The sequence below is a fragment of the Phocoena phocoena genome, chromosome 2 (genome assembly GCF_963924675.1).
Source record: "Phocoena phocoena chromosome 2, mPhoPho1.1, whole genome shotgun sequence".
Lineage (NCBI taxonomy): Eukaryota > Metazoa > Chordata > Mammalia > Artiodactyla > Phocoenidae > Phocoena > Phocoena phocoena.
The window spans coordinates 21,935,060-21,961,368 of record NC_089220.1 but is presented as its reverse complement, the minus strand read 5'-3'; the positions used below and the strand labels follow the sequence as shown (position 1 = coordinate 21,961,368).

General features: G+C 35.3%; 1 protein-coding gene across 1 annotated transcript in view; it reads right to left on the bottom strand.

The window, feature by feature from the left end:
- The window catches only part of CEP128 (centrosomal protein 128), a 412,227-nt gene that overhangs the window by 301,208 nt on the left and 84,710 nt on the right, over positions 1-26,309 (bottom strand). Inside the window, exon 11 of the mRNA XM_065871644.1 lies at positions 20,929-21,080. Coding sequence (XP_065727716.1) covers positions 20,929-21,080 — 152 coding nt within the window. The remainder of the gene's footprint in view (positions 1-20,928; positions 21,081-26,309) is intronic.

The window sequence follows — 26,309 nt, the reverse complement described above, 5'->3', positions numbered from 1 at the left end:
AGCCTTCACAGAAAAAAGAAGATGCAAAGAAGTGGTTGGGACTGAGCGCTTATATACCTTTTTAACAAAGAATTTATGGAGAGATGACAAGACAAAGGAAAAGGGATTTAATAGTGGGAAAGTGACTAGGAAATATATGGGGGAATGAAAGATAAGGGTTATTTTAGGTTTGTTTGTACAGATTCATTTTGGCATCAACTCCCAGTCTTCAATGATGACAGTGTTCTTCTCTTCCTGGTACAGAGAGAGCACCTTCCTCATGGGAAATACTGACCTGCTTTTAGGTAGAAACAGGAGGTCAGAGAGCCCTTCCTGCATCTACTGGTTCTCAAGTGCCCTTGGCTGAAAATACTCAATATGCCAAAGTGGCATATTTTCAGGTGGCATGTTCTGATTCCCTTCACAGTACATTACCAAAAGATTTATAAAGGCTCTCCAACTTACTAAAACTTCATACATTTGAATGGATTTCTTTTCTCTTTCCTTCTTCAGGTGGGAAAATATATTAATGGGTAGTTGTGTTGAGGGTCTCAGGTTTGGTGATAGCTAGAAGGGTTCACAGAACTAGAAGCATATTGAAGCATATAGTGGTACTTATGGTAAGATTTATTAGAGTGAAAAAATACAATGCAAAATCAGCAAAGGGTAAAGGACATGCAGTGAAGACCAGTGGAAACCAGGTACAAACTTCCAAGAGTCTTCTCCTTCCCAGTGGAAACACACAAGACATGTTCAATTCTTCCAGCAGTGAATTCTGACAACACGTGTGAAGTGTTGTCTACCAGGGAAGCTCATCAGAGACTCAGTGCCCACAGTTTTAATTAGGGGCTAGTCACTTAGGTACTGTCTGCCTAGTATGTACCAAAATTCCAGACTCCCAGAAGGAAAGCAGGTGTTCAGCATAAACCACATTTTGTTTGTACAAAAGGTCCAGTCACAGTGAGCTACCCTTATCATTTAGAAAAGGTTTCATATCAATGTAGAGAAATGATTATCACTCAAGTTCCTAGATGCCAGACAAGGGCCTACCTTGCAAGCAGGCCCTCCTGAGGAAAGCTGTCTCAGGCCTATTAAGTTAACTCTTCTCTTCCCAGTAGTAAAATGGCCAAAGAACAGAAAGGAAAAAAGATAATAACGCCCTAAATAAGTTCTTAATTAAAAAACAATTAACTATAAATAATACCTGTAAAACAATGCATTTAGAAGTTGATAGAAAAGAACCCTCTCCCTTTAAAATTGGTTGGCTTTGGCTGCCATTGGCTCCCTCTTTAATAGCTGCAGTGGTTGTACTCAAATTCTAAGAAAATTATAGACGGCCTACTCATATGAATAAGGCATTAAAACACAAATAGGAAAAAAAAAGAGAGATATTCTATTAAAAAATAATGTAGATAGGACGCACCATAAATTCTAGCATTAATGGATCACACATCTAAGATCATAATTTTACATATTTTGATTACAAGGGATATTTATCAAGTTGAAATTACAAAAGTGGAAAAATTGGATGAGGTAGGAGAATAATGGAGCAAGTATACAGAATAAAGAAATCAGCTCTGTCTAGCGCACAAAAATCTTTCCACCCACCTTCTTCCCATTTCTCATATTCATGAAGAAGAATTGCTAAGCCTACATTTAAAACATTTTCCATGAGGAATTAATTAAGGGAGAAAAAGTAGACTATGGTGTAAGTGGCAACAATGATTATTTGTTCAACGATGTAACTAAAATACAACAAAATACAATTTCTCCTCTACTCTTAATTGACAGTCAACACACACAAAAGATTAGGCACCTTAGTGAACATTTAAAAGTAAAAACATGAAAGAAGATGTGGCACATATATACAATGGAATATTACTCAGCCATAAAAAGAAACAAAATTGAGTTATCTGTAGTGAGGTGGATGGACCTAGAGTCTGTCATACAGAGTGAAGTCAGAAAGAGAAAAACAAATACCATATGCTAACACATATATATATGGAATCCAAAAAAAAAAAAAAGGTCATGAAGAACCTAGGGGCAGGACGGGAATAAAGACGCAGACCTACTAGAGAACAGACTTGAGGATACGGGGAGGGGGAAGGGTAAGCTGGGACAAAGTGAGAGAGCGGCATGGACATATATACACTACCAAATGTAAAACAGCTAGTGGGAAGCTGCATAGCACAGGGAGATCAGCTCGGGGCTTTGTGACCACCTAGAGGAGTGGGATAGGGAGGGTGGGAGGGAGGGAGATGCAAGAAGGAAGAGATATGGGGATATATGTATAGCTGATTCACTTTGTTATAAAGCAGAAACTAACACACCATTGTAAGGCAATTATATTCCAATAAAGATATTAAAAAAATAAAATAAAATAAAAGTGAAACCCTGCCCCAAATAAGCCAGGGTACAGTGAATGGCATTTATTTTAAATAAACATTTCCATATACAGTATTATGTACTTCATGTGGAAACTTGTAATGGTAATGAGAAAACAGCTAGACTTAAAAGACTCCAAAGTAACACCTATAGGGAGACGGTGGCATACCACGGAAAGAGCATGGCTTGAGTTCAAATCCCAGCTCTGCCAGTCTATGACCTTAGAAGAACTGCTTACTATCTGTGAACCAAAGTAACAAGTGAATTTATAAAATGGGCTCAGAAACATTTACACCACAGAAGAATGATGACCTACATGAGATCACTTAGATAAAACAGCTGGAAGAGTGACTGGCACATTTCAGAAACTCAACAATGATAGCTCATTATAACTAACTAGAAACAATGTTAGAATTAAAGAAGCAATCCAATGCCTACATTTTAGAGATAAGGAAATGGAAGGCAGCAGAAGATAAAGTGATCAATCCAAGATAAGGGAGATAGTTTTCAGCCACAGGTCCCTAATATTCAAACCAATATTGATCCCACATCAGTATATTACTGACTTGGATACTAGCCAACCTTCTTAATAATTAAATAAGTTGCCATGCTCCTTCCTGAGACAGAAGGAAATCCTGAATAGGAATTATACAATCTCTGATGCATAGAAGTTTCTAGAACTTTTTCTGAAACAGAGAGAAAAACCACAGGATAAGGTTGACTTGGGTTAAAAAAAACCAGAAAAGTACTGTAAGAGAAATACTGATTGGGGCAAATATGACCAAGCAGGAGGGAAGCAATATCAACGGTAACTACTAGAAACAGGATTTAAGTTTGTAAATTTAAGAGAAACTATTCTGATCAGCAAGACCTCATAAAGAAGGAGACAAAGTAAGGACACAATGGACAAACTAAAGTGTAAAGAAGAGAAAAGACTGGGTCACTGATGGAAAGGAGATGAGCATCCATGACCAATGATAGCATGCACAAGAGCCGCAGAGTGGGCGAGCCATCTGAGGCTGCTCATGAAGAGTAATAGCTCAAGAGGGCTAAAGAAGACTGGAAGGTAAGTTGAGAAATCAGGTTGCGGGGATGCCAAAATCCAGTTTAAGCTTTCAACAGTTTTTAAGCAAGGGTGTAACATGATCAGACATGTGCTTGAGAAAGATTAATCACCAAAGGACATTATCCTAACACTAGGATAGTAAAATATTATAGCAACATTAAAAATCATTGAAGATCATCCTTTTAAAGCAGGAAAGGACTTTGAGAACCAATTCTTCTCTCATCTAAGTTCAATTTCAGCAATCAAATTCGATGGAGCTGGTTTACAACAGACAAGAAGGAACAGTGGCATTTAAGAGACAAGAAAAAAAAAAAACACTATTGACACTTGTCAGTCTTCCTAAAGAAAATACAGATATATTTCCCTTCAGTCCAATAAACACTTACTGCATTCAGCAACAACCAAGCTGCCAAGACACAAAGCTGAGTAAGACAGTATGGTTCTATGTTCTACTCCTCTGGAGAACCATACAGCCTAGTTGGGGAAGCAGACATGTAAGTTATTTTGAATAAATGTGATAAATATGAGCAATTCTTTCTTCTCTATTTCAAATTTTGCCTCTTCCCCATTTATGCTACCAAATATATACTTATGTTTTATTCTTCTATGTCTTTACCTGATTATATAATGTTTTCTAACAATAATTATTTGTCCAAAGAAAAGAGCCCCGAACAACATTAGGGAGTGACAAAGGGAACAAAAAGAAGATAATTCAAAGTTGCTGCTGAAAGTAATAAACAGAGAGTGAGAAAGAGAGGGAAGGATGGGGAAGAGAGAGACAGAAACAGAGATAGAGAGACAATGAATGCTCATGCCAGCCAATCCCAGAACTCAAACAACCAACAGCACTACGGCAAGAGCATGCCTAGCACTCCTGCCCTGTTTCCCTCTGATGCCTTCTTTCAGGATGGACATGGCCTTAACATTGGTGTTGGTAGGGGAAACGGGATTGAAAGGAGTACGGGGAAGAGGAAAAAGATTAACAAGAAAATCTGATCAATAAGACACCTTTCCCAAATATTCACAAATAAAGCCTTCTGTAAGAATTCAAATAATTTGATTCTGTAATGTTTGGAAAAAATACCAAAATAGGGGCAAGCCAAATGGAAATACAATCATGTGTAAAGACTCTATTTACTAATGAAAAATACAACAGTTGTACCTATACATACACACTTTTTCGTGTGCTAAACACACGCACTGTAAAATTATGTGGTGTTTGTATTATACTCATTTTACCAAAAATAAAGAATATTTTAAAATTTTAATTATTATAGAGATTAAGAATTTTTACATCTTGGCATCAATGACAACTTCATTTTAAGCATAAAATATTTTGGTTTAAAAACCCTTGGTTGGAAACACAACTCTTAATTATAATATTTACCATTTAAAAACACACAAACCACAATAGAATAATCTGTTTTACAATACAGTTCCTAGAAACCCAATAGAATAAAAGTAGTAACTGTTTGAATGTACCAAAGTGATACACTGAAACAAAAATGATGTTTAAAGCATAAAGCTCAGTTCATTACAAGGGAAAAAAAACAGTGACATTAAAGCTAATAAATAACAAGCCTCAAGTAGAATACCATTTGAAATAGAATTCAGTTAATCATCTTTAACACTATGTGAACAATGTATTTGTTCACTAATTCCAGCCCAAAATATGACTTCCTTAAAGCAGGGACAAGATGAAAATGCTGACTGAAGAAAACAGTAACATTATATCCAAAACGAGATGCAAAGAGCCCAGTGAGGAAGATGATTAACTCAAGTAACAGGAAAAAATATTAAAATTTTATTTTTTTTTGTTTTTATTGAAATTAAACTCTTTTCCAGCATGTTGGAACATTTTTGTTTTCATGTGACCAGTTAATTGTATTCATAGATGATTTAGTTTCAACTAAAATGGACAGGAAGCTTTAAAAAAAAAAACTGTAAAGAAACTACAGGTTGAATATAACATTACTAATGCATGGATATGTGTTTGTAAATGTGATATTAGGTCTAACATGAATTCAACCTGTGTTTGCCAAGTACCACCAGGTTAGGCTCAAAAGCTATGAAAAAGATAAGGCAAGGTCATGTTTCTCAACAGAAAGAAAAACCTGATTACTGCACTGTTGTGTATGACCCAATAGTAGTCAGCCTCTAGCCCCACTTCCTAATATACTCTCCTATTCCATGGAGGCTACAAAACCAAATGCTCAGCACTCCCTAGAGCTAGGTTCCAGGGGCAAATCAGATGCAATGCAGAGAGATTTAGAGATTTAGAATGTGGAAGAGAGGTAGGGACCATATACTTGCTAATTTGGCTTTTTACTTCTTGCCATCAAGGTCATAAAAGATAAAATTTATTCTGTTCTGTAGTGAATCTCTCCCTTTGTGCTATCCATCCTTTCTTGGAAGCCTAGGCAGGGCCACATCTGCCAACATTATAAACAACTATTGTATAAAATACCTAAAGCAGTTCTATTTCCCATACTAAACCCTAACTGATATTATAAAGTTTTGCCTTTACTGAGTAAATAAAAGAACTAACAGATTTAATAGGATTTCACCAGAAATTCTCAGATTCTCAATTAAGCCATGCCCCAATCACCTCTACTGGGAAATTAACTTGACATATTCTTACATGTCTTGATGAACTCATTCATTTCGGCATAATTCAGGTGTTTTATGAACAGATACCGAGAGGACAACTAATCAATTTTCCACAGTAGGAAGAAATAAGGCAAGTCTCTTTTAATAAAAGAACTCAAATCAGTCAAAACAAGTGTGGTAGCACTGAAATATACCTACATGCAGTTAAAATAGGCCACCACTCATTGGGATCATACTATTTAAAACTTTTTTTTAAAGTCATGATTGGTTAAAATCTATGAGTCAATTATTTTTAACTCAAGCAAAACACGTATTAATAATCTTTAAAAACTGCTTCAAACCCTTAATGAGTGAGGGATCAGCCACATAAAACATCAGGGGCCATTATGGTAACCATGTCACAAATATTCTTCCTTTAAAAACATTAACCTTCTGCCTTTTCTATCATACTAATTTTGACCACATATACTATTATCATTTTCTTTTCCCCCAATGAAGCAGAGACACACAAAGGATGTTACTTCCAAATAATAGGTTCCTCAGTCTTTCTCAGTGATTAAAAATAATTATTTCTCCACAAGTCCTATGAGAACATATCTGCTTCATACAATTACAGTTTCCTTGTACTTTTTAATGAAACATGATACTAAGCTTAAGCAAAGTACACAAAGTAAGGTTCAATTAATTAAATACATTCATCTCTTTGTGAAGAAATAAAATATTAACTTCTGCTTTATTAGCAGTGATGTTCACTACACAGAACATTTTAAATACACATTTCTTCAGAGCGTTTAACTTAAAACACAGGGGGACATATAATTATCATCTAAGGCCCCAGCAACACACTAGGGGAATTCTGACCCTGGCACACATATCTCAAAGTACATTTGCGTTTTCTTAATTTTTCTCATACTCTATAGACTGATAAATTTAACTCTGCAACTCTGATGTTTAAAGTAGGCACTCTGGGAAAAGAAAATTTGAATACAGATAGGATAAAACTGTTCTAAGCAACTGCTTTAAGCAGATTGGTATTTGGGACAACCCTTGTTGGAGGTGGAACAACCTGTGGTTACACACTTGCTATGAAATGCAACAGCCCAAAGCAGGTATCGGAGAAAGATGTTCACCTGTGACTTTCCAGTGTTGATGTGGCAGCTTAGAGGATGAAGATAAATTATGTAGTTCAACTAAAGAAATATTATTCCTAATTATATGACATATCATGAAGAGGAGAAACTAAGTGTAACATAGCACAATACTATTGCTCTACATCATTATAGAGCATTACGATTTATTTGAAACAGATCAGACACATTGTCTTATATGATACAATAACCTTGTGCAATTGGGAGAAATCAATTTTTCTATTTTAGACAGAAGGAGAAAAGAGAAGCTAAGGAAAGCTAAATGAGATAAAAGAGGCCTATTTTCTTTTTGTAAAGTGTTTTGAACAAAACTAATGATCCCTTGAGATACCACCTCACACCCATTCAGGTGGCTACTACTTTAAAAAAAAAAAACAAACCAGAAAACAGAAAACAAGTGGTGGAGAAATTGGACGTCTGTGCACTGTTGATGGGAAAATAAAATGGTACAGCGGCTCTAGTAAACAGGATGGTGGTTCCTCAAAAGATTAAACACAGAATTACCATATGATCCAGCAATTCCTCTTCTGGGTACGTACCCCAAAGAACTGGAAGCAGGTCTTGAAGAGATGTTTGGATACCCATGTTCAAAGCAGCGTTATTTACAATAACTAAAATGTGGAAGCAACCCAACTATTCATCAACTGACGCATGGATAAGCTATATATATATATATATATATATATAGATATAGATATAGATATAGATATATATATACACAATGAATATTATTCAACCTTAAAAGGGAGGAAATTCTGCAATATGCTACAACATGGATGAACCTTGAGGATATGAGGATATTATGGTAAGTGAAATAGCCAATCGCAAAAAGACAAATACCATATGACTCCGCTTACATGAGGTATTGATATTTAGAGTAGTCAAAATCATAGACACAAAGTATAGTGGTCATTGCCAGATGCTGGGGGGAGGGGAGAATGGGGGGTTACTGTTTTAATATGTTTAGAGTTTCAGTGGGGATGGGGATGGATGATGTGATAGCTGCACAGCAATCTGAAAGTATTTAGTACCACTGAGCGGTTCACTGAAAAATGGTTAAGAAGTTAAGTTTTACGTTATGTGTACTTTACCACAAAAAAGGAAAAATAAAAATAATCCCTTTTTTAACTATGGTAGACATAGAAGGGGATGGCTTTGAGAAATGCTTCTATAATCAGCCCCTCAATAAAGTCAAAGAATATGATCCTCCCCCCACACAGCCAGACCACATTCAGACAATCAAAGTAAAATCAGTGTTTTCTATACCAATGAGAATTCAAGATATGGCTCCTAAGCCAATTTCATACCATCTAATCACATTGCCACCTGTTAATTCCACTGATATTTAAAGTTCAGTAAAATTAAAAATTCAGTCACACTGACCTCATTTCAAGTGCTCAATACGTACATCTGGCTAACTTGTGTGGACACTGCAGATACAAAACATCTCTATCACTGCTGGAGGGCTACTGGACCCTGCTAACCTAGAGCAACCACTTGATGTTTTTTCTAATTTTTCTTATCCTTTATATCTACAGGTAGAGCCTTTGTTTCTAATGTTGATCATGTACATTCTCTTTTCTAAGTTTAAAACAAATTGCATAAATTTTACTTGAGTGAAAAAAAATTTTTTGTTCTCAATAAAAATAAATACTTAGGACAATATGTTTTGTGGGAGCAATGTGACTGAAAATGATTCACTGGGTTCTTTTGCTTGTTTTTGGTTTAGCTTTAAAGCTCTGGTCAAAGTTCATTTTATTTTGACATTTGATTTTGTGTCTTAACTGAAATATATCACTTCTTAATGTTAGTAATTTATCTCTATAGCCTGTTGGATTTTTAAAATATCAATTGGAAATAAAGACAGCATAATTCATTCCTTTCCAAAGAGATACCTTTCTTTTTCCTTTCATTATTGCCTGGACCAGGAGTCCCAGTATGTTGTTGAATAAGAGGGAAGTGCTTGCCTCATTTACAACCAATAATTCACTGTTAAGCATGGTGTTTGCTATAGGTTTTCAGTAGGTACTCTGCAGTATCAAGAAGTTTCCCTCTCTTCTTCTTAACTAAGAGTTTCCCTAATTAATAGATGTTGAATTTTCATAAGTGCTTTATCTGTTGAGGTAATAATGGTTTTTTTCTCTTATGCTGGTTACTCTACAAACTTTATTTAAATCAACCAGGCACTACTGGAATAAACCAAATATACACAAATGATATATAAAGATGACACAAGTCCTAACTTGAATATGTGTACTGTAAATATTTCCTCCCAATGTAGCTTGTTTTTTTTTTCATTTTCCTAATGGTACCAAGCATAAAGCAGAAATTTTTAACTCTGTCAAAATCAAATTTATATATTTTTTCATTTATGATTCATGCTTTTGGTGTTCTAGTAAGAAATCTTTGTTTACTGGATGCTGTGAATGCTTTCATTTTCTTCCCCTGTATTAGTTATTTATCCATTACTCTTCTTTTAGTGGCTACCCTAGAGATTTCTATATGCATCCTCGACTTATTAACATTTAGATTAGTAATTTTACAACTTTCTTCATCTTAGAACCAAGGACTTTAAAAACACTTCAACTTAATGTACAATTCCCAAATTAAGCAGTATTATTGATGTAATTTTAATTTTCTAAATAATTTAAATCAGATATTATTACAACTGGTTTTAAGTCAATATTCATTTAGACTTTTCCCAAATTTTTACCCCATGTATTGGTCTTCATTCCCTGCTACATTTTTCTTCTTTCCTCTTCAAAAAATTACCTTGACCGTATCAGTTCTGCTAAAAATGAATTCATCAGTTCTTGCTGTCTAGAAATATCTTTACTTCACCTTCACTTCTGAAGAATATTTTCACTGGGTATGGATCTAGACTGGCAATTATTTTACTTCAGTACTTTGAAGACATCTTCCTATTCTTCTAGTTTCCATTTTGATCATTTATGGTAATACATCTTCTTTCCCCTCTAGCTGCCTTTGAGGTTTTCTCTTTCTCTTTGGTTTTACTAATTTTACTATGACATGTCTAGTTGTGATTTTTATTGTATCTGTCCTGCTTGGGATTCTTAGGACTTCTTAATTATGGGAACTGATGTCTTTTCTTTTCAAATATTGCTTCTGCCTCTCTCTTCTGCTTTTAAGATTCCAATTATATATACATTAGAACTTCAGAACCTTTCATTATGTCCCACCTATCTGTTACAAATGTTTCCATATTTTCCATCATTTGTCTCTCTGTGACTCAGAGTGCATATTTTTTTCCTAATTGGTACACTATTTCTCCCAAGGAGGAAGACTTCCCAAATGGCCATGTAAGGAGGTTAGCAGACCCTATTCGCAGCAAAACAACCAGTTAACTGGTAAAAATTATTTTAAAAAATAAAAACCATTTAAAACATCTGGAAATTGTCCTAAGAGCATAGAGCAGATAAAGAAACATTTATTTAAGAAAATCTACTAAATCTTGGTAAGAATAATGAGAGGCTGTGGCATCTCAGCCACAATCTATTCCAATGTACGCTTCCCTAGCTAAGTGTGAATGAAGCAACACTCCAGGCAAGTATAGCCCAAGAAGACAGGGCTTCTCCTAAGTCCAGCTCCCAGTCTAGGGCTACAAATTCACCCATAGAGGGGCAGGCCCCCAGATCAGAATTGCAGAAGCTCTATCCCAAGAAGACACAGCCAACGGACAAGTCTCCTTTCCCCCAACCAACCCCCACTTGTAGGGCAAAAGGCATAGTACATCTAGATTTCCCCTGCCCAGGTTCACTCAATACAGTGAAGGATCCATAACAGAAGGGGCAAACTGTGAAGATCAGAGACTACCATTCCTACACAACACCACACCTGAAGAGCTGGAGTATCACTCCAGAGGGAAACAAATTATAGTCCCTGAATTCAGCTCCAACGCAGGGATGCAGAGGTTCTGCTGAGAAGGAGAGAGGTCATATGAACAGAAAGCTCAACAGCTCTGCTGTTATTTGTGACAGAGCATAAGAAAATTCATTTCTAAGGATGATGTCAAAAACAGTGGCGGTCTTGAGTGTGAGCAGTTAAGAGGCTGGTGGTTTCCATATCACTAGTAGGAACAAGTGAAACAACAGATCAGATAGAAGTTTAATAGAATCAAGTAAAGGATAGCTAAGGAGAGCTCTCTTGGGATCAGAGAATGCCCCAAAGACTGGCAACACCCTAGCCTTGCAAAGAGGCCCAACCTTAACTGAATCAGACTGTGGAGCAATTTATACCAAAGGGCACTGTCAAAAAAAAAAAAAAAAAAAATCAGCTAGCAGTTAGTGGAGAGGCTGAAAGCTAAGTGAGATAACAACAAAGTCAGCCTAGCCAGAGCTGAATGGGAGGAGCAGGGAAATAGACAATCAAAGAGAGTCCAGCTAAAACAATAATCATCCCTGGTGGTCATGGAGGCTGTGCACATACCCAAGGCTACAAATATAAATGAAGAGTGTGACATAATAATGAAATCACTAAACCTGTAAAACTATGAAACCATTCTTTCAGATTTTCAATCACCAAATACCAATTTCTATTTGAAGATATTTCTGCTGTTTTGTCTTCTGATGACTCTTTGCCTTTATATATATATAACATATATAATATATAATAATAATATATAAACAATATAATATATATATTGTTCTGTCCTTGGAGGGTAGGAGCCATCTTGGTGCAGTAGGGATGGAGGAGCCTCATGCCCACTTCCAAAGGTTCAAGGCCCCAAGCCCATACCCCTGGTTCTCCATTTTAAGCCTCACAGTGATTCTGCCCGCCCACACTGAAGAGGCCTGGTTTTTCTAGCGAATTGACACTTCAGTGCTAAATGCAAGTTCAGTGATTGTGCCTTTATTGAGGGCAATGTTGATTTCATTTGTGTACACCCAGATCCTAGCACCAGACCCAACACCTAACAGGCCCTTAATCAAAATTTATTGAATGAAACGACTGCATAAGTTGTTTCTCTCATTGCCAATTAGAAAATAGAAAAAACAGAACACAAAACCAGAAACCAAACCACATACTATATTATACATTATTATACATCCTAAGCATATATGTGGATGGAGGCCTCATAAAATTCTTTAGAGAATTAAGAAAAAAAATAAAATTCTTTGGAGAATTAAGAAAAAAAAATGTATCTAATCTTCCGTTAAACTCTACCTACCTATCCAGCTCTTAATTTAGTTATTATATATTTCAATTCTCAGATTTCTAGTGATTCTTTTCATAATGTCCTATTCTCTGCTAGGATTAAATATCTTATAACCTAATTGCTTAACATATTAATAACCATCGTTTAAAGTGGAGTTCTGTTAACACCTATATCTGAATAGTCTATCTGCTGGTTTCTATTTCTTGCTTTTTTTTCTCTTGCTAAAAAGTAGTGTGGTTTTGTTTCCTGATCGGCCTGCTAAGTTTTGATTAAAGGCTAGACATTGTGTGACAAATTATAGAAACAATATCAGGGCTCAGGATGATCATACCTTCTCCCCCAAACGGTTTACAGTTGACCCTTGAACAACACAGGGGTTTAATTCAAGTATAATTTATAGTTGGCCCTCCGTATCCATGGTTCCTCCACGCCCATGGATTCAACCAACCACAGATCATGTAGTACTGAAATATTTACTATTTAGAAATATCTGCATATAAGTGGACCCATGCAATTCAAACTCATGTTGTTCAAGAGTCAATTGTACTTTTGTGTAAATGGGCAGTAAGGATAAGGACAGATAAAATCAAAGCAGATTCAAAGCTATGTTACAGTCTTTGTGACTGTTAGTGTATTTTCAGTTCACCCAGACTCCTGAAGTTTAGCCCTTTGGGTATCCCAACTGAAACTGCAAGATGTTCACCGGGCTCTTCCTCTTCAATGGACCTAAGCTCTGTTGTAAACTCTGCGCAAATTGCGATTCAGAACCCATTACAAGGGAAAATGATGCTAAGTGTCAGGCCCATCACTTTGCACTCCACTCCTTAACAGAATACTTGATCCCTCTTGTCCTTGTCCCTCTTGTCCTTGTCCCCAGATAACTCTCTGATAACTTCAAACAGATTTTTTAAATATATGTCTTCCCCAGCTTTTCTAGTTTTTCTTAGTAGGAGGTACTGTTCTTTAATCAGAATTGCCAAAAGTGTGCCTAATTTATAATCTTCTTTAAGGAAGAGCAAACAGTCTAACATTTTATCATTACAGGTTCCCCCAAAATAAAAGACTGCATAATATAAACACACACTTCACCCAGGGAAGTACTAGAGACTAAATGCATTTAATAGATTTGAAAAAACTTGCTAACATTAACCTTTATGTTAGCCATGGATACTTATTAAAAACTAAAAGAATGTTTTCTCAGTGCATATGAATAATTTAATTTTCTTACAAAGATAATTCATACTATTTGAACATTTCCAAGAGTATAACGAACATGCTGACTTTTCTGTGGTTTAAGGCTCAGTACAATTTCATTTCCACTTGTAGAGAGTTGCCTGAAAACAAACACCTGAAAAACAATTTAGTTTTCCACTTAAAATGATATGCTATCAAATTAAAATCACTCTAATGATAAGGTAACGATTAGGACTACAGGTATAATGCAAGAACAGTTAAAACTGTATTATTATCAAGTCTTCTTATCCCCCTTTTAATGGCATCTGTGGTAGTCAAGAAATGAATAACCATCAATTACTGAGGCAAGAACATTACCTCATTTGTTTCATATCACCCATTTTTCTAAAGCAAGTCCTTCAATCATTATTCCCAAGGCTATATTTTATCTTTATAATTGCTTTAAATATTAAACCTAGAGCTAATATATGTTTTTGATACGTCATTATTTTGTGAGGAATGTAAGCTCCTCCCTCTCTCACCACCACCTCAAGCATGCATGCACACACACGAACAAGCACACACACATCATATACACACAAAGAATCAAAGGCCTACGTATTCAATTTATATGTAAAACACGATGCAGAAATCATCATGATTTCAGAAAACAAAGAACTTGAAAATGGACATTTTTATTCCTAAATTATTTCTTTATTCACCACATTCAAGTGATAAGTTATAATAAATATTAGTGATCGTTTAAAAGCAAAATTAAAATGCTCATTCCACTTCTACTTTCTGGCTTTATGGAAATATTCGTTGCAACTCAGTTACAGAAAATAGAAAAACGGCCTTTCTTCACAACTCCTAAAATTCCTATTTTTTCCATATAGATGAAAGACCTTGGAGTTAAGCTAAATCTTTCAGGAAGCGTAAAGGTTTGTTGAGTTTTAGTTTTTACTTGTACAGCATCTGCGCCAACAATCATCTTTTTTAAGAACTCGGAGTACAGTGCATCTACGGCCTTAGCCATTGTCCTAATGGGAGAGTTAATTCGGTTAACAATAGTGGCAGACTTGATCTCTGCTAGGTTCCACAATTTGAGCCTTTCTCTATAAAGTTTTGCTACCGATATTTTTCTTTATAATCTAACCTGTATATTAAATATTACTTATTGCTCAGGTAATACCTTATTTTATAACATGCCCTTGGATAAGGAAGAAATTATTAAGATTTTAAAAAAAGAAGTACAATAGGAAATTACAGACAAGGTTATTAAGATGTCTAAGACCGCGGGTCTCTAAGAAGGGTTTAAAAGTAGTATTGAAGTGGGCATTACTGCATAGGAAAGTGGCCAGCTTTATATAAAAAAATGCAAACATCAAAACAGTTTATCCCAAAAGCACGCATGAAAGGAACAATCTTCCTTCTGTTTCTACTGTACTATTCATAAAAATGTTATTATTGATTATCATTTATTTTCCACAATCTTCTCTCTTCTTAAAAGGAAATGCTGGCACTACAGTCCCAAGTTTCTGTTAATGAATAATCATGTCAGTTGTCACTCAATTATCACTTTCAAAACTTACTCTACATTATGTACAACACCTTGCTTTTTCTTTGAAGTTCTTCATTGAATTTAAAAGTCAAATTTTTTTTTTTCCCCCAAGAAGAGTAAGTTGATGGAACATGGAGGCTGAGATTAAATCAGGAGGAATCATTGATCAAGGATGCTTGGAATTCTTATGAATACAAATAGCCTATCAAGGTTAATGAGGTTCAACTCAAGTTTAGAAGAGAGAAAAACCACACTTAGTATTTTTTATGCACATACAGATTTAAGGTCTTAGATAGAATTTGAAAAGTAAATTATGCAAACTCAAACGTAGCTTTCATTTGGGTTTCTCACAAGCTATTTCCACTGTTTTTTCCCCAGTGTAGAACAACTGCTTAAAATATATATTCTGGATCAACAAAAACTAATGCAATTAGTGAGAAAGAGCAAAGGTACCCCCTTGAATACTGACAAATCTTCCAGAAATTAATGTGCTTTTAAGGAATGACTGGACAACAAATGTTAGCTTTGAAAATTAACCGTAAAATTTTTCTACAATATATTATTTCAGTCAACAAATATTAACTGAGTGCCTAAAATGGGTGAGACATTGTTTGCAGGGGTTGCGTAAAAGGATATTGAGATAAGACCTGGTTCTTACCCCATACTCATTTATGATTTGAAAAGGGTCTAAGTCTTTAATTCATAAGTGGCTCCCAGAATGCCACAAGTTTGAATTATAACATCAATGCATACTGGTAAATGGCCCAGAGCAAAATCTGTGCACAGCAACATATCAAAAGAAAATGTAAACAGAAGGTTAAGCATCAGAGTGGAAGCACAGGAGATTGTTAGAAAGACAGAAGAAATCAGTTCAACATACTCCAGGAATAAAGACAGAATCTGCTAAAGTAAACAGGATCTCTGGGTACAAGAATGCTGTTCAAGAGAGGCAGAGGGTGGGGGAGCCTTACCATAGCCATGAACAAACAGTCCTTTCGACATTACTCTCTGATTCTGTGTTCACCAACAACTTTTTGGTTACTAATTCAGCTTTCTAAAATGTACGTACAGAAAATTGGGAGACTGGTGCCCTGCACAAGAGAATAGTGTATAAATATCCACGTAGGATTCCCACAGGGTACATCAATGAACTGGCACTCTTTTATATACTGTTCTCTTGCAAGTGTCACTATTAATATGAACCAGCATCCTGGGTCACATTAATTCTAGGACACAGAAAACTCAAGTTTCCAGATGTCTTGTCCAGAGGACAAGACATTGAAAAATAGTATCTTTACCAGGTAGGAACATCAAGGTCAGATTTGTCTTGGTGACAGGACCGCTTTCTTCTGCAGCCCCATTTCTCCTTTATTTCAACCTGCTTTGAAATTTTAAAGAAACATACCCAGATTACTTTAAGACAGTGTGAGATGGGTGCCATAAGATCCTCAGTGACATAGGCAAAAGGATGGTTCAGAAAGAAGGATTATCACTTGCTGTGGATACAATCCAAGAAGGCTTCAGGGAGGAAAAGTTTTAGAATTTCCACAAAAAGAGGACACTACGGAAACACTGAACAACTAGAACAACAAAAGATGGAAATGAGGATGGAAGATAAAGAAAAAATGAGTCTACAAGACTGTATACGGTTCTGCAGGAGAGGTGTTAGGTCAAGGTTAAAGAGAAAGACATTAATGATCACAAGAAATGTTACTATTCAAATGTTCTTGGGCCTGATCAATAATCTCATTTTATGCATCTTTTCTTACTTACATTTGATTTCTAAAAAAGCAACTAAAGGAGATTAATTTCCACTTTTTATGGAACGTATAAGGCAATACTCCATACCACCAAAAGTAAAGCAGAGACTAAATGTTTTTCAATTAAATTTCAATAAATTTTCCACTGTTAGGGATTAAATTGAGTGATCCATGACCTATATATATCTCTCACAAAGTCTATACTAGATGTCACTTTGAGAATAGCTTAGGAATAGATATTCAGAGGGCCTCCGCAAGTATAAAAAATAAACAAGCCATAATCAGAAGTGTCACTAAATCTAAAACAACTGATATAAATTTAATTAATTATTTTACTGTTAAAAATGAGAAAAATCAGGGAAAACTGATAAATGGTAATTTCTTCCAGGATGAACAATGTCTTTTTGTGATATGCTTTTCAATGGAAATTAGGAAAAAAATATTTCATCCCCCAAAAGGAATTTCAATTATACTTGCAACAAACTCAAAGAACATTCTCTGTCAATTTTAGAATATCATCTTCATAGAACAGGGAAATCTGAGGGGTTTTTGTTCATTGCTATGTCACCAGTAACTAGAACAGTGCCTGGCATGTAATAGATGGTCATTAACTATTTCATATGTGAGTAGATGTTCAATCTTTCTCTCCAATTGTGTTTCATATCCAAATCTATACAACCTTACCCCAACTAACCCAAGAGAATTCCAACTCTTCTGGTAACACATGTGAAAATGTAAAAGAACTATTAATTTAGGACTTTAGGGAAAGCCAGCCTCTTTCAATGAGAGCATTATTACATTATAAATAATTTTTAAATGTCTACATACTTGAGGTTTTTTCAATTTATTCCATAAATGGTACATAAAAAGAAACAATGGGAAGGAAGGGAGAAGAGGAAGGAGGGAGGGAGCACAGACCAACATGTGGTTTTAAACAACTCAGCAAAGAGATTTTTCTACCTCTGGCATCATTAGCATAGTTGTTTTTTTTTTAATATCTAACTTCGACAAAATAATCATATATTTTACCACATTTGCCAGCAGAATAAAAGGCTAAATAATTCTCATAAAAAACCTTTAAAAGTCCTACAATTACAACTGCTCTGAGAATATTTCTAGTAAGAATTTATTAAACATGTAGAGAGGAAGGCAAGATCAAGATGGCAGAGTAGGAAGACCTTCAGCTCACCTCCTCCCAAGGACACACGAAAACTACAACTACTTATAGAACAACCATCTCTGAGAATGACCTGAAGACTAGCAGGGTAGCTCTTCCACAATTAAGGATATAAAGAAAGAAAACCACACCAAGATAGGTACAAGGGGAAGAGAAGTAATTTAGTCAGAACCCAGAAGGTCAACCCCCAGCAGGTGACCCAAAAGAGAAAGGAGACGTCCTCCCTAAGGAGCAAGGGGTTCAGTCCCAACTTCGGGTACCCCAGCCCTGCAGACTGGCACCTGGAAGACAAGCCCCCTTAACTGGTTTTGAAAACCAGCAGGGCTTACAGCCAGGAGAGCTAGAGGGCTGTAGAAAACTGAGACTTTGCTCTTAAAGACTGGCAACACAAACTTACTCCAAGTCCCAGAACAGAGGCAGCAGAGTGACAAGTGCCTGACACCCTAGCTGTCCTGCCAAGACTGCCTCATCAGACCCCCCCAGCCCACACAAGCCTCCCTCTCCAGTCCCCCACCAAGGTGGCAATCCCTGGCACACCCCTGGAGAAGCCTTGGTTCATGCTGGGCTCCAACTCTAGCCCCTCTGGCTCCAGCTCCCTTGCCAAGGTGGTGGCCCTCTATGGGCCTTGGGCGAAGCCCCAGACCACACGGCTCCAGCTCCAGCACCCCTACCACCAAGGAGCAGCCCCCAGTACACCCCAGGAGAAGCCCAGGATCACTTCGGCTCCAGACCTTCCATAAAAGCCACTGGACATACATAGCCTGTATAAAGACACTCCTACACAAGGACACATCTTCAAGACATGGAGAGGTAACTGTTTCTCTTAATTCATGGAGACAAACACATAAAGTCAAGCAAAATGATAAGACTGAGGACTCTGTTCCAAACAAAAGAACAAAATAAAACCCCAGGGAAAAAAAAAACCCACAAAACTTTAATGAAATGAAGGTAAGTAATTTACCCGATACAGAGTTTAAAGCAATGATCGTAAAAATGCTCACTGAACTTGAGAGAAGAACGGAAAAACACAATTAGAACTTCGAAAAAGAATTAGAAAATATAAAAGAGAAGGAATCAGAGGTGAAGAATACAATAACTGAAATGAAAAATACACTAGAGGCGATCAACTGCAGATGAGGTGATGCAGAAGAATACATAAGCAACCTGGAAAACAGAATAGCTGAAATCACTAAGTCAGAACAGGAAAAAGAAAAGAGAATGTTTACAAATGTGGAGAGCTTAAGAGACCTCTAAGATAACATCAAGCATAGTAACATTCACATTATAGAGGTGCCAGAAGGAGAGGAGAAAGAAAGGGGTAGAAAATGTATTTGATGACATAACGGCTGAAAATGTAACCTGCCGGAAGAAACAGACATCCAGGTCCAGGAAGCAAAGAAAATCCCAAACAAGATGAACCCAAAGAGATCCACACCAAGACATACCATAATTAAAACAGTAAAAGTTAAAGAGAGAATTTTAAAGGCAGAAAAAAAAAAAAATCAAGTCACATACAAGGGAAGCCCCATAAAGCTATCACCTGATTTCTCGGCAGAAACATTGCAGGCCAGAAGGGAGTGGCATGATATATTTTATTTAAAGTGATGAGAGGAAAAACACCTACAACCAAGGATACTCATGTGGCAAAGTTATTCAGAATTGAAGGAGAGAGAAAGAGTTTCCCAGACAAGCAAAAACTAAGAAGAGGTTAACACCACTAAACCAGCCTTCCAAGAAATGTTAAAGGAACTTCTTTAGGTGAAAATGGAAAGGCCCTATAAAGGTAGGAAAATATATGAAAGGAAAAAACCTTACTGGTAAAGGAAAATATATAGTAAAGGCAGTGAATCAACCACTTAAAAAGCTAGTGGAAGGTTAAAAGTCAGAATATCAACTGTAACTACAATAAACAGTTAAGGATACACAAAAAGATGTAAAATTTGACATCAAAAACATAAAACATGGTGGGGCGGAATAAAAAATGTAGAGATTTTAGACTGTGTTTAAACTTAACTATCAGCTTAAAGCTTATTAATTAATTAACTAAAATACATTTTCTATTGATGCACAGACAAGATGAAAGAGAAACTCAGACTGCAGTAACATTAAATATTTCCTTTGGATTATATAAAGTTATATGCTTTTAACACCAATTTTCTACCTTTCATTATTATTTAGGAAATTCTTCAAATGTGGCAACTTATTACAATTAGAACACAACTTCACTAATAAGAACGGAGTAAGACTGATACATATCTATTTCCAAATGTGTCCTCCATGTTTGATCTAATTTGCATAATTAAAATAGGAATTAAGCCATTTTCTTTTTATGAAGTTCTCTCCTTTGGTTTTTAATATTTTCTGATACTTACGCCATCTGTGCTAGATAAAAGGCACCCTGGAAATGGTAGCTGCCTAGTTACACTTCACTCATGGTTACCACATCATTCATGACTACTACACAACTCTAAATTGATGGAGGCATCACAACTCTACCTCATGGAAAACAGCTGGAGATTTGAAACCCTTTATGTTTCCAAAGAAAAAAACATCAGTAATAACTTTTTGCTGTGCCTTCTGCCAGTTTCACCCCCTAAATAACCGTTCCTTCAAAGAAAAAAGGACCCTCTGTCTGAGGGATGGGCTCAATTGCTACTGGAACAAGAATATTTTCAAGTTTGATAGGTATCCTGACTTTGAGGTCCCAATGAAGAGAAATGAATTCATAGAAATTTTTGTATGTAATTAAAGTGGTCATCTATATAACTTTACCTTATCTATATCCAAACTAGAGTTCATAAAACATCACAATCTTTATATTAAAATTTCATTAAGCAATTCTATGAAACAGAACTGAAGTACTCTGAATACAGCTTAAAAACAGCAAAGTCACCTCTACTTGTGCTGCCAGATGTACTCTCTCCTTGTCTTTTCGCTCCAAGCACCGCTTCACTTCCTCTAACTCAGATGCCACTGCACTGAAGTTCAGCTGCACTCTCCAATCTGACATCTGCTTCTCCAGATCCTCTTTTTCCCGCTCAACCCCTTAAAAGAGAAAATGTAAAGCTTGATGGTTGTTCGTTACTCACAGGATAATGTACTTTCGAATGGTATGTTTTAATATTCTACCTAATACATCCACTTATTAACTGTCACTGTCACCCAACAGACTTCTCAGAATTTGTCATTCTATTGTTTCAAGTCTCACACAGTTTTCTAAAATATACACATTGCTGTGTCATCCAATAGTATCACATTTTGATACTAAACTTAAAGTGTTATCTGATTTCTAGTACAAGTTATTTCAAGAAAATTCTATGCATTTTTTCTTTAATTTGCCTTACATTCCTATATTACCCCCAAACTCTAAAACAAAAATACTGAAAGAATTTTCAACTAAGCTTCTCCACCTAACTGAAGTTACTGAAGTTCACACAACAAAACACTTTTCTTGCAACATAAACAAATGATGCTGCTAAATTTTGATTGTGTTATGACCTCTAATCTATTAATTCTGGAAACTACTACCTACAATTGTATCACTGAACAATATAAATTGACTTAGTATTTATTTTTAGTTCAACATGAAATACTTGGTATATGATGAACAGGACACTGTTAACACCATCTTTTTCAAAGATAAATAACACAAAAATCCTTTTCTCAATGAGCTTGCACTCCAAGAATAGAAAGAAAACATAAAAATAAAGTACTTCCATGAATTTAAGATGTCAAAAATTGGAACATATATTATCAATTTAAAACTACTCTTTTTCTAGTAGCTTCCTTTCCAGAATAGGAAAGAAGGAAGGAAACACTAGCAAATCCAATTTATAGATCATGTGTAAGACACATGCTAACTTTAGAAATATTAAAATGTCAAAATTGTACATTTTGGATGAAAGATACATAGGTATTTTAATAGTGTGATAAGAGCACTTATAGATACTAGACAAATAGTTCTCTATATCTGTATAATTTCTGGATAATACATGGTTATTATACAAAAATAGTCCAAAGGATAGAATGATTAACTCTATCTTAATGAGAAACGGAGGTAGGAAGAACTGGTTACTATGGTAGTTCTAAAAAATAGATACAAAATTTCACCAAGCAAAGGAGATGAAGTTGGGGTGATATTTCAGGGAAAGGAAACAGGATAAAGCATAGAGGAACAATATTGGATTTCATATTCAGGTAACTGCACACACAGGAGTTCTACATAGCTAATACGTATGAGGGAGGGAAACAGGAGAGTCAGCAGGGAGTTATGCATTGCCAGGGAGCTTAGAAATTAGCCTACAGACCAGGAGTTAACAAACATTTTCTGTAAAGGGTCAGATAGTAAATATTTCAGCTATATGGTCTCTGTCACAACTACTTATCTCTGATATTAAATTGCAGAAGTGACCTGGACAATGCATAAATGAATGGGAGGAGCTTTAGTCCAATGAAGTTTCTTTACAAAAACAGGGGGAGGTCTGGATTTGGTCCATGGGCCATACTCTGCCCACCCCTGCTAGGACTTCAACGTGAAAATATGCATATTTTTTATGTGTAAATGTATTTGAAAAATATACACTTTCATTCATCTTATAAATACATTTTTTATTTTATAAATTTATATATGCATATGTGTGTGCATATATCTCTCTATAGTACCTATCTACATATAGACATAGACATGTTTCATGATATATATAACATTAGTGTATACATACATATACAAATTAACATTAGTATGAATATATTATACAAATTATGGAGATAATACATATGAATATGTGTATAAACACATACATATATGTATATTTATAAAACACATATGTATTTGGTGTGATGACATAATACTTTGATATGTTTCATAATATAGATATAAAACATGAGTGTGGATATATATAAATATATAGATATACACACATATATACATATATAATGAAACATTTATCAAAATTAAAATACTTAAAACATAAAGTATAAAATACAGTGTTACAAACACTCTCCTCCCACACCCAGTGGGTTATATGCTCCATTTTAAAGAACTCTTGCCACAAACAATGATGGGTCAGTACAGGATAGCAGTTAAGAGTTCAAGTCTGGGTAGAAAAAAGACTTGGTCTGCTACTTCCAACAAATGTAACTTTAAGCAAGGCACTCAATTTCTTTGTTCTTTAGTCTTTTTTTTAAGTCATTAAAATGGAAGTAAGAATCTTCCCCCCTCATAGAATAGTTGTAAGAACTAAAGGAGACAGTGTAAAATGAGTAGCATAATGCCCTGTAAGAACTCAATAAATTATAATGAGAGGTTTTAATCAAGAGAATAACATGAAAGGTTTGTGTCTTAGAAGGGTCCCTTTAGTAGCAGTACAGAAGACAGATCACAGACAAGCTATTCAACAGAGTAAGACAAGTTAAGAGGGTAACAGAGATGAAATGAAGCATGCCTAAACTGGGCTAGGGGGAATAAGAAAGAAGCAACTTCAAGAGATATCAGGATCTACAAATAGACAGGAGGTAGAGACTAATTAGATGGAGGTGAGAAGGAATAAGTTTGGATGTTCTTTGTATTTTAGGCTTATCTGGATAAAGAATGATACGATCAATTAAGATAGGAAATAAAAACAGGTTTTGAGGAAAGGATGAATTCAGTTGTAAATCAGCTGACTGAGCATTCTGGAAAGGCATATATTGATGCCCAATGAACAACTCCATCTGGAGGGTTGAAGGTTAGGAGAGTGAGATGAGCTAGATTTAGGGATCATCCTTTGTAGGTGATAGCTAAGGCATAAGATTAAATAACAACCCCTAGGGAGAGGTACTAAGTGAGAAAAACCATAAATAGGATTCAAGACAACAGAGGCATTTAAAAGACAAACTGTAAACAAAAGGAAAAGATTCAAATACAAAGACTGAAAGCAATTAAGACAGAAGAACCAGGAAAGAGTAGGAACAATAAAGTCAGTGGAAGAGTTCTAAGAGGAAACAAACAGGAGTCAAGTAAGGCAAGTAATGGAAAGATTCCTTTGAATTTGACAGAGAAGACCACTAGTAAACTAAGCAAAGTCAATTTTAGAAGTAGAAGCGGAAGTCATTTTGCAGTGGGTAGAGGAACAAACAGCAAGCAGAGCGTGATGAGTGTAATTTCTTATGTAGAATTTTTTAAAATAATACAAGTATTCTATAAAGATGAAAACTCTAGAATTGTTAAAAGAAGGTGAAGAAGTCCACTGTCACAATGACAAGAGAACTTAAAGGGTTTTTTTTTTAACCTGGGAAGTAGTTAAAAAAAAGAGATTCTTCTAGTCCTCAAAGACACCAAAAATAACTAGATTTTATGAGACAACAAAACATATAACAAATGTACCACAGGATCTTTTTCCAAACAAAATGAGAGTTCCTATGTGCATCTTTATGAAATTTTGATGAATAATCTAATACCTTATATTTTACTGTTAAAAATAAATTTTAAAGTATTTGATGTTAAAATATGATTAAATTACAACATCAAATGAAACTTAAGCAAACTTAATGGCATGCAAATATATTAGGATAGGTATGTCAAAATTTGCCATCCAGTGAAGATTTTCTGGTAATGTGGAAATTCTAACTTAGGCAACATATTGAGTTATGTGTAGGGAACCTGGGGAATTTGTAACATCAGATGCTTAAAAGAGTTTCTACAGTAATTTAGGCATCTGAGTAAGAAGCATTAATATTTAAATAGTCTGAAATAGTCTACCAGAAACCATTATAAAATTTCAGTATCACCATTTCTGTTAAACACAAACTTTCGAAAAGAAATACATCCAGAGTAATTAAATTCCACAGCCTAAATCAATACCTCCACTGAAAAAGCATTCTAACAGTTTTCAAACACAAAGTCTTCCTAATCAACATAAGAAAAAGCCAGTCATATTGTTCATAACCACTTCTACAATGTGATTAAATTTCGTCACCAATCTCCAAGTAACAAAAATATAGAATCTTAATTGTATGCATATATTGGGGAAAAAAATGTGTGTGTGTGTGTGTACGAATCTGAAAAAAATTCCACTACTGCCTTGCTGTCTCTTTCTAAAAGACTCATGAGATAAGCAGGTCTGACAACAGAAATGGGTTTAAAAATCAAGAAGAGAAGACATTAAAACTGGATGCTAATATCAGCAAAAAACAAGTGAAATTTGAAATTGAAGACAATACCATTTACATTAGCATCCACAAAAAATTAAATACTTAGGTATAAATCTAACAAAATATATATGATGAAAACTACCAAACTCTGATGAAAGAAATCAAAGATTAACAAAATAAATGCAGAGATATTCCATGTTCATGGACAGAAAGATTCAATATTGTCAAAATGTCAGTTCTTCCCAACTTCATCAATAGAAGCAAAGCAAGCGCAATCAAAATCCCAGCAAGTTATTTTTTGTATATTGACAACCTGATTCTAAAGTTACATGGAATGGCAAAGAATCCAGAATAGCCAGTGCAGTATTGAAGGAGAAGAAAAGAATTAGAGGACTGACACTATCCAACAAAACAGTGTGGTACTGGCAAAAAAGAAAAAAAATGGTCAGGTAGATACATGGGACAGAAAAGAGAGTCCAGAAGTAGGCCCACATAAAACCAGTCAACTGATCTTTGCCAAAGGAGCAAAGGCAATACAATGGAGAAAAGATAGTTTTTCAACAAATGGTGCTAGAACTGAAGACCTACGTGCAAAAAAATGAATCTAGATCTTAAACCTTTCACAAAAATTAATTCAAAATAGATCACAGATTTAATGTAAAATGCAAAATTATAAAACTCTTAGAAGATAAGAGAATGATTTGGGGTTTGGTGATGGCTTTTTAGATGCAACACCAAAGTCACAGTCCATGAAAGAAAGAAATGACAAGCTGGACTTCATTAAAAATTTCGGCTCTGTGAAAGACATTGTCAAGAGAATGAAAAGACAAGCCACAGACTATGAGAAATTATTTGCAAAGACATATCTGATAAAGAACTGCTATCCAAAATATACAAAGGGCTCTTAAAATTAACAATAAGAAAACAAACAAGAAACAAATAAGAATAAAACAATAAGAAAACCATACTAAGAAATGGGCCAAAGACTTTAATGAATATCTCACCAAAAAAAATACACATATGGCAAATAAGTATATGAATAGTGCTCCACACCACATGTTATCAGGGAAATGCAAACTAAAACAACAATGATATGCCACTACAAACCTATCTGAATGGCCAAAATCCAGAACACTGACAACT